At 47.8% G+C, this 15,767-nt stretch overlaps 1 protein-coding gene across 9 annotated transcripts in view; it reads right to left on the bottom strand.

Annotated features, from left to right (window-relative positions):
- The window catches only part of PRRC2B (proline rich coiled-coil 2B), an 84,403-nt gene that overhangs the window by 33,340 nt on the left and 35,296 nt on the right, over window positions 1–15,767 (bottom strand). For 7 of the 9 annotated variants that reach the window (XM_027556597.1, XM_027556601.1, XM_027556600.1 and 4 more), the window contains exons 6-11: window positions 12,967–13,110; window positions 10,851–11,092; window positions 10,273–10,394; window positions 9,696–9,838; window positions 6,002–6,092; window positions 3,505–3,697 (exon numbers count right to left, since the gene is read on the bottom strand). In XM_027556597.1, the coding sequence (XP_027412398.1) occupies window positions 3,505–3,697; window positions 6,002–6,092; window positions 9,696–9,838; window positions 10,273–10,394; window positions 10,851–11,092; window positions 12,967–13,110 (935 nt within the window). The remainder of the gene's footprint in view (window positions 1–3,504; window positions 3,698–6,001; window positions 6,093–9,695; window positions 9,839–10,272; window positions 10,395–10,850; window positions 11,093–12,966; window positions 13,111–15,767) is intronic. The other 2 variants (XM_027556602.1, XM_027556604.1) reach the window with 2 other exon arrangements.

The following is a 15,767-nucleotide window of genomic DNA, read 5'->3' as shown; positions in this document are numbered from 1 at the left end:
CACGTGAGGTTTCAAACTGATCAAATGTAAAAACGAAACAGCATCTCTAAAAACATCTCTTCAAGGTATTTTATCTACTTTTAAGTCTCAAGTTGATTGTTAAGTTACTAGACAACCAATAGGGTGCCAACGATGCAGTGTGAAAAGCTCTCCATTCTGGGAAGATTTCTTACTGATTTGCAGGAAGAGAGGCTGCAGGCAGAATATGCAGCAGTCCAAAGGATGGGCTGGGTCCCTGGACCCCAGCCGCTGGAAGTCTAATGACATACAACTGGCAGAAAAACAGCAACTTCTTGTTTTGAGGGATAGTTACACAGATGAATGTAACTGTTGAAAAGTCATCAGACATATAAAACCAAGATCTGTTGTGTCTTTTCTTGTATTTTAATTGTCATCGTTCAGTTGCTAAGTCTTGTACGACTCTTCTGCAACCCCATGGACTATAAGGTTCAAGAGAAAGGCTGCCTCAGGTTTAAAATAGTGCTCAGTTGCTCAGTTGTGTCTGATTCCTTGTTACCCCATGGACTGTAGCCCGCCAGGCTCCTCTGTCCACAGGACTTCCCAAGCAAGAGTACTGGTGTGAGTTGCTATTTCCTTCTCCACAGGACAGTCCTGACCCAGGAATTGAACCCATGTCTCCTGCACTGGCAGGCAGGTTCTATACCACTGAGAAGCCAGGGAAGCCCTTTATGTAAATTACACCTCCATAAAAGCAGTAAGTAGCAGTGACAGTAGAGAGTGATTTTTCTTCTAAAAACTAACTTCTTATAATCCAGAGACAATTACTACAAGATTATAAATGTCTAATTTAGAAGCACAAAGGTACTTTTTACATAATCTAATTGGGGCCAAGTGTGCACTCTCCTTTTACTTTGCCCCGACCACTGCCATCTGTCCAGGCACTGTAATAGCCGTGTACTATCTCACCTCTAGTCTTCACCAGGACACATCTCACCCCCTGATGCTCAGGACACCTGGATGATCCCTAAGGCGTACCCCTGATTATTCCCTTCACAATTTCCCAGAAATTAAATACCATCAAAGGGTATGTGCATCTCATCAAAACTATACATATGCCTTTCAAAACTGCCGGAAGTGAGCTATCATTTTATAAACTAAATATTCTGCAAAACATTTAAGCTGTGACAATCTTTTCAGAAATTTGGATTCATGAAATGATAAGAGATTTTATCTTTGTTGACTCTAGATAATAATAAAAACACTCAAGATAATTCAGGGTTGTTATGAGCAGATCAAAGTAAAAAGAACCTTCTTTTGAATACTGAGCAACCCCAATATAAGGATGAAATCTGGGTTAATCGCAAGATAATTCCTAAGAGCTGTACTGAGTCTGTTTTCATTCTTGTGTCCCCTGTATGAGCACAATGCCTAGCAAGAGATGATATGTGCTCAGCACAAAAGACTCAAGATAACGGGTATTTTCACTTTAGAGGAAGACGTGGAAGTCCTTTAAACAGCACAGGGCACTGGAAATGGCAAGGCTGCCAGTCTGTTTAAATGAATGCCTCCCCTCCGCAGCTCACCCTTCCTGCTCAGTTCCATCCCAGAGTCAGGCAATGCAGCAGCGCCAGGCCTGCGCCCAGGGGGTCAGACAGCTCAGAGCAGGGTCAGAACCTAGGCAGCTGAGCAGGGTGTCCACATGGAGGTGTGGCTGATGAGGAAGGTGGAGCCCAATCAAGTGGGAGGAGGAAGGAACTTCTAGAAGAGATGGTTCAGCAGGGAATTCAGGGTCTCTGGGAGAGGGGCTGACATCTGAGGAGCTGAGGAGGGCACCTGTGCAAGGGACAGGGTGAGGGTAGAAACAGGAAGACTAGGGAGACAACGGAAAACAGCCAGAATGAAGTGTGTGTGTGTGTGTGTGTGTCTCACATACATACATTCCCCAACTCCATGTGTATGTGTCTGTGTGTGTGTCTCTCTCACGTACATACACTTCCCAACTATCCACGGAAAAGGCCAGAAGCAGCAGCACTCCTGGTGCCCACATACTGATTTATAAGTGTCATTAAAGGCTGACTCCAAAGCTAGATAAGGACAAAATGAGCTTGGAAAAGCTTATTCTACCAGAAAGCAAGGAATCCCTCAAAAAAAGAATGGAGACAGTGAAAAGCACCCGGCTGCCAGCCTGAAGCCCCCAAACCAAAGAAAACCTGAACATCCACAGAAACAATATAATTAAAAATTTGATGAGAAACTGGATATTCATAGTCTTAAAGTAACTAGCCACAAAACTGCTATCAATTACGAATCTGTGGTGCATGTAAAAGCTCGATGTTGTGAAACCCAGTAGCCAGCACCTCAATCCTGAGATTAAAGTAAGGCTGTCACAGCAGGCAGAGAGGGACCAGGGTCACCCAGGCGGGAGCAATGAGAACAGTCAGTGCCAATTCTGAGAGACTCTAGCCAAAAAAGGGAAGCCTTGAACCCCACCATGAGGAAGCTCCAGACAAACGGCACACTGCACAAAGCAGTTGGTTTCTGATCTTCCACAGCGTCAACCTCAGGAAAGCGGAGCAGAGGCTGAGGGTCCACTTCACACTGAAGAACACCTGACCCTGACCCAGATTCCTCTGCACCAAGACCATCAACTGGGCAGTGGGGGCAGTGGGATGGAGTCTGCCGACGAGGTGGCAGTGGTACGTCAACGCGAGCTTCCTGGATCCGACTGTGCTGACCTAAGAAGCATTCATTGTATGGTGGAGCCTGATCAGACTAGCAACTTACTCTTCAAACGGCTCAGGAAAAAATATTCTTTGCATTACACCAACTTTTCTGTAAGTTTGTGACTGTTCTCAAAATCTTAAAAGAATAATTTTTAACTTTAAAAAAAAATAAAAAGAGGGACTTCCCTGGAGGTCCAGTTGTTAAGACTGCGCTTCCAACGCAGGGGGCCCGAGTTCAATCTCGGGGCAGGGAACTAGATCCCACATGCTGCACAGTGCGGTCAAAAAAAAACAAAAAGGGAGGGAGGGTCAAGAGGGAGGGGACATATCATACCTATGGCTGATTCATGTTAATGTAGGGCAGAAACCAAGACAATACTGTAAAGCAAATATCCTCCAATTTAAAATAGCTTAGAAAAAGAGAGAGAGAAATGTCTGCTTAGACTTTTTCAGAAAACCAACCAGACTACTGAACTCAGTGAAACCTAACTGAATGTCCATCTGAAAGAGTGAGACTCTGGCTGTAGTGACCAGGGACACACCACATCGAGTCCCCAAGCCAGCCACCACTCAGTGTTCTCTGAGCTGGCTGAGACTCCCCCTGCAGCCCCCACGCACGGTGGGCTCCTGAAACCTCCCTGGCTCCATCCCCTCCTGTTCACTGTAAATGCATAGAACAGCCTTTCAGGTGACCTGCTGGAGTCTCTGCCTTGGATCTCTAGTCAGCTGAACTTGGAAACGGCTTGTGTATGCGCACACGAACATCCATGTCCCCCAGCCAAACGGGCACAGGACTCCTCCCCCGCAGTGCCCACGGTACCTGGTAGTCAGGGCCTGACGCCCAGCTGTGCAGCTTCCTGGAAGGCGGCTGAGGTTCCGGCACCTTCCGGACGACACGGGTCACGCCTCCTGTTTCACTCCAGTCTTTTCCTTCCTCTTGGGTGCGCTTGGCATCAGCACTGTCTGCAGAGCTCAAGGATAACTGCCGCTGCCTCCTGGGGTCCCAACTGTTCCTAGGACAAACCGTGAAGACTTGGTTTTCCTGGTTGGCCCAGGCATGGTCTCATCAGACCATTAGCAATTCGAAAGTTAGCTTCTACAAACTGATTTCCTTCATAAAAGACCCACGGCGCACCCACCCAGAGCACCTACACCAGCACCCATTTTACCAAGTCAGTCTTAAAGACACAGCTCCAGTCAGGATGCCTCACACCCATTACTTCATCTACTGCAAAAAAAACAAAAACAAAAACGCCTCTACTTCCTCCATTTTAAAGAGCTGGTCACTGAGTCTCCGGGAAGTTGGGGAGCTGTTCACAAGAAAGAGCTAACAGAGTTGAACCCAGGCCTCCCACTGCAGGCCCTTCTGTCTATGCCAAAGCCCCGTCCCAGGACTGAACAAATGCTCCTCACGACAGCAGAAGGCTCACTAAGTGATACATTACAAAGAGCAGGAGGAGCAACGCACACACTGGATAGAGGAGGAGGAGACAGATGCCAGCAGAGGCTCCGGGAAGGCTTGCTGAGTGGTGCTCACCTTTACACGCTGTGGTGCAAACAAAGGCTCTGTGACAAAACACGTGTGCATCTACTCACACCTCTGCTAGTGCAGAAGTGGTGCCCAAAAGCCCAGGGGGAGCACAGAGAAAGCCAGGGAGTCAGGCCTGGCTAATACACGTGCTCCTGCAAGCACACACACACATGCACAGACGCTCTGGAGGTGGAGGGAGATGAGGCAGGTGAGGAGAGTCAGAAGACCAGAGACAGAGCAACAACTGCCGGTGCCTCCTGACGGCAAGCCGAGGTGTAGGGCCAACAAAAGGTTCCGGATCTGCCAGGAAAGACCCAAGTCTATCAAAGACGATGACTAAGCCACAGGGTGACGGTGACAGGGAAGGAGGGACAGGCCGGCCAGCCTCTGGATGCTGCGTGAAAGAAAGGATGCAGGTCCCAGTGTTCCCAGAGACAGTGAACAGGAAGGGATGGAGCCAGGGAGGTTTCGGGAGTCCATCGCGTGTGGGGGCTGCAGGAGGAGTCTCAGCCAGCTCAGAGAACACTGAGTGGTGGCCGGCTTGGGGACTCAATGTGGTGTGTCCCTGGTCACTACAGCCAGAGTCTCACTCTCTCAGATGGACAGTCAGGTCACATCAATTCAGAGAGAGGAACGGAGTGGCCTGCTGCTCCAATGAATCTACAGGGCTTCACATTTCCACTGATTTAAATTCTGGATCACATCTCCTTCTGAGCTTAGTTCCAAAAACTGACCCATAGATATTTCTTTCCCAAGGGCATCCAAAGCTTCAGTTGAAATCAAGCAGCATTAAAATAAATTACAGAAGCCTCAATTAGCTAACTGCCTGTGTGCCAGCTGAGGAAGAGTGACAGAAGAGCGTTACCAGCTCCCTGCAGAAGAGGAGCCATGAAGCCGAAGATGACACAACAAGACTTGCAGACCCACTACATAAACATTCAATTACTGACAGTAAAACAGACAAAGGGAAAAAATACCAAAACACTACTATCTAAGCAATATAAACCAGTACTCACATTTTAACAGAAAGCACAGTAAGTCTAACAGATATATATACAAAGGAAACAGGCAATTCCATACAAAGAGAAGCATCCACATTTGCCAATACTGGGGTGCTGGTGGGGTGGGGATGCAAATTAAAGCGACCATAGGTACTACTTTAAAAGTACAAGCCCATGCTACTGGTATTCTGCTAAAAACTAGACTGGCTAGACTACAATTTAAGTATTTTCCAAATGGTATTGGGAGCAAGCATCAATCCAATGAAATGATCCAAAAAAAGAGAGAGAAAAGATTCAAGTTGTCAAATATGCTTAGGCTACGTGGCATACCCCACTTTCGGCTCCCCCCCGCACGCCCAGATCCCCAGCAGGCTGTAGCACGCACATCCTAGGCTCTGGGCACCCTTGGAGTAGAGCTGAACCCAGGCGGTTTCCCAAGTCTGCTTGGCCAGAGAAGCCTTTAGGGGCACCACACACTCATGGCAGTCTGCAGAACAGTCAGTCTACAAGACACACTTGGGAAAAATGCGGGCACGGTGGCTAAACAGCTAGGACTCAGCCACCCACGCCTGGTGACCACCCTGGCTCCCCGCCCCCAAACAGCTGTCCTTCCATCTGCAAAATGGAAACGGTGTCTGGCCACGTGAGGTCGCCGGGGTGATCAGGACATGCAAAGCGCACGGGAGCTCTGAGAACACCAGTGCACAAACATCTGTAAAGTGTCACATGCCCCCCTCAACCCCCGCCACCGGGAGCGGTGCTGTGAGCAGGGATGGCGCCCTTACCACTTTGGCCTGCCGTCCTTCAACACTTCCTCCTCCTCCTCATCATCACTGAACTTCAGCTTCTCGGAGTAGTCCACTTCTTCATGGAGGCCTGCAACAGGAGGAGGGCCAGCAAGAAGGAGACAAGATGCACATCCCAACAGTGGGAAGAGCACCGCTGGGGGCGGGGGGAGCACTGCCTCCAGGCAGGAAGGGCGCCAGCCCACCTGGCTAAGGGGCACCCCCGGCTGCCACCACCAGAACACACACTGCAGAGAGAAGTGGAGGACACAGACCAAGACCCCACGCTCCCAATGCAGGGGCCCAGGCCTGACCCCTGCTCAGGGATCTGGATCCCACAACTAACACGTGATGCAGCCAAATAAACACATATCATATTAAAACAAATACAAGTGACCATATGTAAAATAGATAGCCAACGGGAATTTGCCGTCTGGCTCAGGAAACTCAAACAGGGGCTCTGTATCAACCTAGAGCGGGGGGGATGGGGAGAGAGAGAGGGAGGTTCAAAAGAGAGGAGCTTTATGTACACCTATGGCTGACTCATGTTGAAGATTGACAGAAAACAACAAAATTCTGTAAATCAATTATCCTTCAATTAAAAAATAAATAAATTAAACAAACAACACCAACAAAAATACAAGCGAAAGACAGTACTGGCTTTGGTCACAGCACAGTAGCCTCCCTGGTTAAATTAATGCTGTTAAGAGAACAGTCCTTAAATCTGTGCAGACCAAGTTTTCTGCAAGTGTGTTAGAAGGTGAGGAGTGAGCAGAAGCAGGTAGAAACCAGCCAGGAGGCCTCCCCGCCAACACACACTCCCGAGAGGTGAGATCTGAGAGTGGCTGCTTCGCCCCAGGGCCTTCCCCAACCCGAGTGGCTCAGGCGGCAGAACGTGTCCATCAACTGATGAGCAAGTACACAAAATGCGGCAGATGCACACAATGGAACAGGATTTGGCCATATTCAAAAAAAAAAAGTTCACACACACGCTACAACATGATGACCCCTGAAGACATCATGCTGAGTGATGGAGCCAGGTGTGAAAGGCCTCATAGCCTACTGTGAGACTCCATTTGTACAAAACATCCAAAACACGTAAATCCACAGACAGAAAGTAGATGGTGCTTGCCAGAGGCTGTGTGTGGAGGGAGGGGTCACTGGGAGTGAGTGCTCATGGGTATGGGGCTTCTTCTGTGGGTGATGGAAATATTCTGGAATTCAACAGTGGGGATGACTGCACAAACTTGTTAATATACTAATAATCTCTGAATGGTAGACTTTAAGGGGGCAAATTTTATATAATATGAAAATCTGTCACATGAATTATATCACTGAAAAAAGGGATGTGACAAAAAGCCCAATCCAGTTAGAGTTAGATCTGACAACAAAGCAAGTATGATCACATACCATCTCCCAGAGCCTCGCGCTGCATACAGACACAAGTGGGCTGAAGGGTGTGGGTGCAAAAACACAGCACGACAGCAATAAATACCGTCAGAACAATGATCTGACACTGGGCGAAACAGACTCCAAGCAAGAAGTGTTAGGAGAGATGAAGAGTATGTGAAAACAATATAAACGGTCAGCACATCAGTCATAAAAATAAAAAATGTGTGGAACAGCTTCAAAATAAATGAAGCAAAAACTGACAGAATTAAAGGGAGAAACAGATAAATCTGCAATTGTAGTCGACAGTCTAATACCTTACTTTCAGTAACGATAGAACTAGACAAAAATGTTATGAACAACACTACCAACCACCCTGACTAAACTGATACATAGAGAATGTGATATCCAACTATCGAATACACTCTTTTCAAATGCACTTGGACTATTCACCAAAACAGACCACGTATCTTAGTGATAAAACTAGTCTTAATAAACTGGAAAGAATGGAAATCACACAGAATATGTCCTTGTGACTACAATGGAATTAAATGAGAAATCTAGGAAGTTCCAATTAAAATGATCAGTGAACTAGAAAATAATCAAAACAATGGAGAAAACTAAAGCCAAAAGCTTTTTGTAAAGATGAGTAAAACTAATGAGCTCTTGGCAGAAGTGAACAAGAGAAAAAAATACAAATTACCTAATTATCAGGGATGAAAAAGAGTGATATCTATATCATTACAAATCTTACATACATCATTTTTTTAAAAAAAGATTCTAAAATTATATGAAAATGGACTTAGAAGAGTAAAATAACCTTAAAAATAAACAAAGCTGGGAAACTTACACTAACTTACTACAGAGCTACAGTGTGGTATTGCATAAGGATGAATAAATAGAACAGGGTCCAGAATTAGGCCCACACTTATGTGATCAATCAACTGTTGGCAAAGGTGTCAAAGCAATGCCACAGGGAAAGAGGAGTCTTGTCACAAATGGTGTAGAACAACTGGGTATCCTGTTGGATTAAAATGAACCCTGACTCCCATCTCACACCATATACAAATTAATACATGGACCACACATCTAAAAATCAGTGTTAAAATTATAAAACATAAGGGAGTTTCTTTGCCACCAGGAGGGACAAAGATTTTTATAAAAGACACAATAAACCATAAAAAACACAAATTTATAAGTTAAACTTCACCAAAATTTAAAACTTCTGCTAATCAAAACGCAGTGCTGAGAAAATGGATCAAAACTTTTGTGAAATGTTAAGTCTCCAAGGATGTGTATCTGAACACTCAAAAAAGATACCAGTAGCCAAATCGGCATGAAAACGAGTGTATGATTACTCATCAGCAAGATGCAAATTAAAAGCACAATGAGCTAACGCTACACACCCACTGGAATGGCTAAAATTAAAGAGATGAACATCAGAGCACTGTAAGGATGCAGAGCCAAATTCTCAGAACTGCCGCTGGAGTGCACACCAGCCACCACGGAGGTCTGCGTGCTTCTGACAAACCTAATCACACACCTCCTCTTTAACCAACGACTCCACTACTGGATATTAACTCAAGAGAAAGGACAACAGCATCCATAATAAACTTTCGGGCAAATTACAGGATTTGATACAATGACACATACCTCAGTAATTAAAAGCAACCACGGACATATGTAATAACATTGATGGATCTCACAAACCTTACAGCTGAAGGAAAGCTGCACCACTCCACCCATCTGCAGTTAGGATTCATCAGAAGGGGGAGGCCTTGGGCAGAGTCAGGAGGAAGACTGGCTGGGAAGGGACAAGTGAGCACTGTGTCTTGACGTGGCTGTGCTGCTCAAGCACATGGGTTTACCAAAACTGTACAACTAAATGTGTGCCTTTTACTTGGAAACAAACATCCAAAAGAATTTTTAAAGAAAATAATCAGATCAGGAGTGTGGGTGATTATGAGAATGAAGAATGTTGGAACTTGCTGAAATGCAGTGACAGGGCACTGTGTGGGGCTCATCACACTCCTGTTTTAACTCTTTCATTACAAAAACTCTTTCTCCCTCCAAGAGTAAGATGAAAGACCAAGACGGACAACGTGGCTGCGTGAGGAAGCAACTGCTGGTAAGGGTACCAGCAAGGACCTCTCAGGGCCCAAGGCTGTCTGCTGCCCCTGCCCTCAGGGGTCCCCGTAGACTCTGTCACAGGAACTGCCAACCTTGGCAAGAAGCAGAAACAAGAGTGCAATCCCCGCCTGCTGAACCGCCAGTCGAGAGCCCACAGGCAAATGCCACCACCCACCTGCCCAGCCATCGTCGGCGTCAGTGTCCAGGTCATCGAGGCCCTTCAGGTTTTCTGCATTGACGATGGTGGGTCGTGGCACCCGCTCCACCAGCGGCCTCAGTGGACGGATCGGGCGGCTCACTCCCAGTCTATTTTCTTTTCTGATGACAGAGAGAAGGGTAAAGACGCTGGGCTGGTGTCAAATACACAGATGGAAGCAAACCCAAATACTTCTCCAAAACTACATCCCTCACTGCAAAGGTTCACGTGTGCCCTTGATATTATAATCCTCCCCTTTTTAAAGAACATATAATCAACAAATACATCCCCAAGAGAAGTTCTGCTTCATTTTACAGTTTTAGATGCTCGGTGTTAAATCTACGGTGACAGCAATAAACAACTATCAGGAACCTGAACTCACAACCCCTCCTCTCGTTTTGCCCCAGAGGCCAGCCCTCCCACACACCCTGGAGTATCAGGTGGGTCTCTAGCTTCTGAGGTCTCAAAGCACTTTCCTATGTAAACCCACTGTACTGTCCCAATATCGCCAACCAGGGTGACTTCTACATCCGTGACTACAATGCAATGGCCTTACCCGTCTTGGTCATTCATCTGGAACTGTCTAAAAGGAACACGGGGTTCAAGACGGAGCTGAGGAAGGGGAAAAGATCCTCGTTCCACTGTACCCTGGTTCTCTGATGACTGTGGCGAACACATCTGAAACATAACATCAATGAACAGGGTTTTCCAGTAATGGCCCAGAGTCTAAGTTCCACTGGCACCAGAATTTGTTCTGGCAAATGGGAAACAGAAACAGTAAAGTCTTGGGGTTTCCCAATTAATCCTATCACCATCTCCCCCATTTTTCCTGCCATCAGTACACAAATCTGGGGACTTGTGTCTTGGGGAATACCTGCCTCTCCTTCTTCTAAAAGAACCAAGGTTAAGATAACATCCGCATCACCAGGGAAAGAAGCCAGAGGCCCTTAAAATTTGAAACAGGGGGAATGAAAATGCAAAAGCAATGGAAACCTTCAGGGTAAGGCACCAGGGCAGAGAGACTGGGCGGGGATGGGGGACGCCCACGGAGGACATTCAACCCCGTGAAGTAGGTTCTGCTGGACATGAACGATCTGACTCTGTGGGGACAGAATGCACACTCTGAAGACTTACAAAGGCAGGAAGCATGTCATGGTATGTAGGTGGGTGGTATACACTCCCCAAGAACTGTGAAGCCCCTCTGCGGACAGGCTGAGGCGGGCGGAGCGAGGGGTCCTTAGACTCGCTGGCGCACGCCGAGGAGGGGGCTCCGTCTCCCGCACTCGAATTCCTGCTGCCCAGCTCAGTTGGGGAGGCGCTCAGAGACGTGGCAGAAATTATGTTTCGCCCACCGCCCTCCCTCCAGCTTGTCACATCTGGAAATGGAAAGGGGGCAAAAGGGGAGAGGAAAGAGGAGGGGGGAGGAGGGATTGTATGAGGTTCTGAAGGTCAAGGGACCCCCCTCACTCACCAAAAATTAAAAAAAAAAAAAAAAAAACCCAAAGTGAAGAATTGAGTCGACTGGTCAAGTCTGTAAGGGAAGGTGGGGGGCAGACATCTGGCCAATGAGTATGAAACTGCTGAGGGTGTCTGACTGTCAGAGAAACACAAAACACAGTCTCCTCAGAGGGAAGGCAAGTGTAAACAAGGGGTGGTCTTCCTTCATCAACTCAGAGACCACACAACCTGAGACCTAACACCCCAAAGAGACCCAGAAGGTCCCATAAGAGCAGTCTTGGGCCACTGTTTCCACTAATACTGACCCAGTCCCATTGGGATTGGTACCGGGCTTGGCACTGGACTTGATGTTGGAACCAGAGTTCCTGACGCAAGTTCAAACACTGCTCAGCAGTGCTAACTCTAGTCAGGGACTTCCTAGATGTGATGTAGAAAACAGCTACTGGTCCCCTCAAGTAGGGGCTGGAAGGGTCTGGGCCCCTCTGCCCAGGCCTCATCCCACCTGCTCCCACAGTGGCCTGGGGGAACCTCCTGCAGTTCACAGACTGAAATTTGCCAACCCTCTCTGACCATCGTTTTAAGATGATGCTTTCTCCTGCTCAACGTAGCAAAACCTGGTGGGATTACAGGCCAACAAGGAATCAGATGAGCCAAAAAGACTTCTCTTTTTAGTCAACTTATAGTTACAGAAGTTGAAACATGAAAGGTCCTTGAGTACTTGACCCCTAAGAGAATGGAACCCAGGATCGGAGCCACAAAGTCACTCTGTTCCCAACTCTTCAGTCCCCTTGTACATGACCTTAGCCAAGCCCTGGTCACCCAAGGTCATCTGCTTGTTCATCTTCTCAAACAATGAGACAGAACTGATTCCAGAAACTTCTTCTAGTTCTAAACTGTTACAGTCCTACAGCAGCTCATCTTAATTAATCCCAGAAAGTTGATGTTTTTAGCCTAAGAAATCTGATTATATATTTGGAACAAACAAAATAACCCAGCATAGACCACTGAGAAGACAGTATGTTTTATCAAAGAGCTGCATGGTGATCATTTCATTTATAGGATATCCATTCTGACTCTGGGATAACTTGGGAATTAATCAAAACAAGCAGATAAAAAAGTCTCTCATATTTCAAAACCTGATCAACTCCCCACCTCAAGGGCTATTTCAGAATCCGTGATTAAAACTGATGGAAAATCCCATTCCCAAACAACACCTTAAATTCTAACCACCCAAGGCTATGAAAAAAAAAAGTATTACCGATAAGAATTGCTACACAACCCTGCTTACCCCTTGGCCAGACCCCAGATGAGGGGCCATGGAGATGAGTGCTGGGCTGGCTACTCAACCAGAGAAACATGTTAAAAAACAGATTCTAATTCGGCTAGTGGGTAGGAGAGGGCTGGAAATCAGACTTAACGAACGCCCAAGTGATTCTGACAGGACTCAGCTAGCTCTGGAAACCACTGCTTAGAAGATAAGCTCTTGAACTGGGAATCAAGTTAACTGGCCCTTGGTCCAGCTGTCCCTACCGTGACCACCCAGGCACAGCACAGCCTCCGATGACTGCTGGGAAGACGGACACAGGCCTGGACTGACCCAAAGGACGGGAAGGGAGGCGCGACCTTCAGCCCAGCGCGGGAAGTGAGTGCACAGACACAAGGACCCGGTACAGGATCGGCAGCTGTGCTCTCCAGGCAGGGAGCCTGGCTGCTTGAGAGATGGCTCGTGTCTGAGAAGTAGAAGCTGAAGGGGAACTCTCCTGTTCCCAGACGGGGGCTGCAGCTCACTTACTCTGAGGGCGGAGGCTTGGTCCTGGCCCATACGACGGATCTAAGACGCCCTTTTCTTTGCCAGCCTTGTCCTGCCCTCCAGCTGCTTTCAGCGTCGGAAATTCCTCGGGAGAGAAGGATAACAGTCGGCTTGAGGCCCTTAAACCTGTCAAGAGAATCAGAAAGACTCAGGGGGCAGGTGAGACTGGGGTCCATGGTTCTCTGCTTCAGCCTTGGAGCACACTGGCGGCCCCACCACTCTGAGGGCGCTGCTTCCCGCGGTGCCGTCTGTGCTGGCCTTCTGTGCCCACAGAGTGGCACCAGGGTTTCCTGAGGGTGACAAGGGGAGGCTGCCTGCAGACCGCAGCAGGCCCCCTGCCAGAGCTGGTCACAGACAGCAGGGGTTGGGTATGGCAGCTACTGTGGTCTGAGCCTTCCTTCCCACTCCTGGAGGAAGGCAGTATCGTCCTTTCGGCGGTGGTCCTGGGCAGGGGGAGCCAAGCATGGTCTTTGGGGAAACCTATCCAGTGGAGTCAGCAGCTTTTGGGTGGAGGTAACGCCCCTCCCCAACACCTCACAGCTCACACTGCCTCCTGGATTGTCTGTCCACTCTAGTAAACCATTTCCTACAAAGCTCCTCAAGTTCTGCAAGGCCAAACACTCTAACTCTTATAATCCCAGGAACAACTTCTTTCCTTGTTCTTTCATTCAGTCCCCAACACTATCAACCCCTGCAGAGAAATAGCCTTTCCTGAGCGTCGCTCCTACCACTCAGAGCAAGGAGCACTGGGACCCTGCGATCATCTCTTCGATGAACGGGTACTGAAAAGTGATGCATTTTAGGGCTTGGAGCGGGACTGGTCCCTTCAGGGAACACACAGCGCGTGTGCAGCACCACGCAAACTTAACAGCAGCAACATTACACAGTAAAATATCCAACCGTGGCTCACCTTGACCCCCAGACAGACCCAAGTCTGTCCCTAGGAATCATTGATCAGAGGACCTGCTGACGACAGCAGACTTTGTGAGAAAGAGGCAGCAGGGTTAGTGCAGAAGCTCAAGGTGGCCATCCGTTCACCATCCCCCTTAGTAAAAAGGTCCAGGGGGGGTCAAATGAACCCACCAGGGGGGTAAACAGACACATTACTAACCAATGATTCACTTGAGAGACAATCGCCAGGTGTCACGAAGGAGGACCATTGCTCTCACAGTTGCCTCACTGTATCAAAAGGTCACTGGCAGGAGTGAAATATGAAAGTCAATACTTTAAAAGCATGAACAGACGGACTTCCCTGGTGGTCCAGGGGTTAAGACTCCGAGCTCCCACTGCAGGGGAGCATGGGTTCCACCCCTGGTCAAGGAATGATCTCACATGTCATGTGGCCACACACACACAAAAAAGTAGACAGTGTGAAGTCAAAATAATAACCAAAAAAACAATAAAAGCCTAGTACTTTTTTCCTGTCTTGATAATCATGAAGCTGATATTCTAATCATGAATAAAACTTGCCCTCCAGAGATAAAAAGGAGAAGGTGAAGAACTCCAGCATTCACAGCAAAGTCATACTCCTAAGGTAATGCTCACCCAGCACTCCCTCCTGCCCTCTGCTCTCTGCCAGGAGGAGCAGAGACAGCACAGTCAGGGGCTTCTCGCACAGCCCCAGAGGGACCTGCTTGCTGGTGCTTCAGGCAGCAGAGCCCGCGGGCCACGCACCTCCGGCCTCTGCCTGAACCACACAGGCAGGCCTAGGCCTGGGCCTGGTCCAGGTGAAACAGGCCCGGGACCACCCTCCACATGCAGAGTCTGTCAACTCCGGAAGAACCTCAACAGTGCCAAAGTCGTGACAATGTCCGTGCACAGCCCTGGAAGCCTCACAGGCTGTAACCCCCGCGTAGAAGGGGTCATAGTCAGCACACGTCTTTTCTTTCCTCTTGGGCTACTGGATTCTGCCGCCTCCCAGACGAGCTACCACATGTTGACAGGATATTTTACTGTGTTTTAGAATTATTTTCTAAACCAAGTTTTATTTCCATAAGTAAATCAAAAGGTTCAAAGGTAAAAAGCCTTAAAGAAGAATCAACAGAAACCCTCCTCCCACCCAGGTACCCAATCTTTCCACATCAAAGAAAAGTGAAAGTGTCAGTTGCTCAGTCGTGTGGGACTCTTTGCGACCCTGTGGATTACAGCCCGCCAGGCTCCTCCGTCGATGGGATCTTCCAGGCAAGAATACTGGAGTGGGTTGCCATTTCCTTCTCCAGCGGATCTTCCCAACCCAGGGACTGAACCTGGGGTCTCCAGCTTTCCAGGTAGATTCTTTTCTATCTGAGCCACCAGGGAAGCCCTGAGCTACGTCAAATGTCCTCACAAAATATGCACTTTTCTGTTTTGTTCCCTCTCTTCCTTCCTCTTATGTTTCCCTCCAGAAATTTTTTTTTTTAATGCACATACATTTTCTAGAAATGTATTTTCTCTCATCCTGATTTTTTGCACAAATGATAAAATACTCTACGTACTATTCTACGCTTTTTTCACTTAAGAATATGTCCTGGAAAGCTTGCCAGATCAGTAGAAAACTGCATTTTTTTCCTTCTAGCCAAACAGCATTTCATTAAAGTACCATAATTTGATGGACATTTCAAGTGGCTGCTTCCAATCTTTTGCGATTACAATGTGGCAGTGAGATCTTGGGTCACACAGCTGTAACAGGTATCACTTGCAGGGTGATCGCCCCACAGAGGAACTGCCAGGTCAGAGGGTATCAGGCTGGTACTGATAGGCAGTGCCAGGCTGCCCTCCATAAGAGCTGTGCCAACTTCAATTCA

This window comes from Bos indicus x Bos taurus, chromosome 11 (genome assembly GCF_003369695.1).
Source record: "Bos indicus x Bos taurus breed Angus x Brahman F1 hybrid chromosome 11, Bos_hybrid_MaternalHap_v2.0, whole genome shotgun sequence".
In the NCBI taxonomy this organism is placed as follows: domain Eukaryota; kingdom Metazoa; phylum Chordata; class Mammalia; order Artiodactyla; family Bovidae; genus Bos; species Bos indicus x Bos taurus.
The sequence above is the reverse complement of the archived record's forward strand: the minus strand, read 5'-3'. Positions and strand labels throughout refer to the sequence as shown.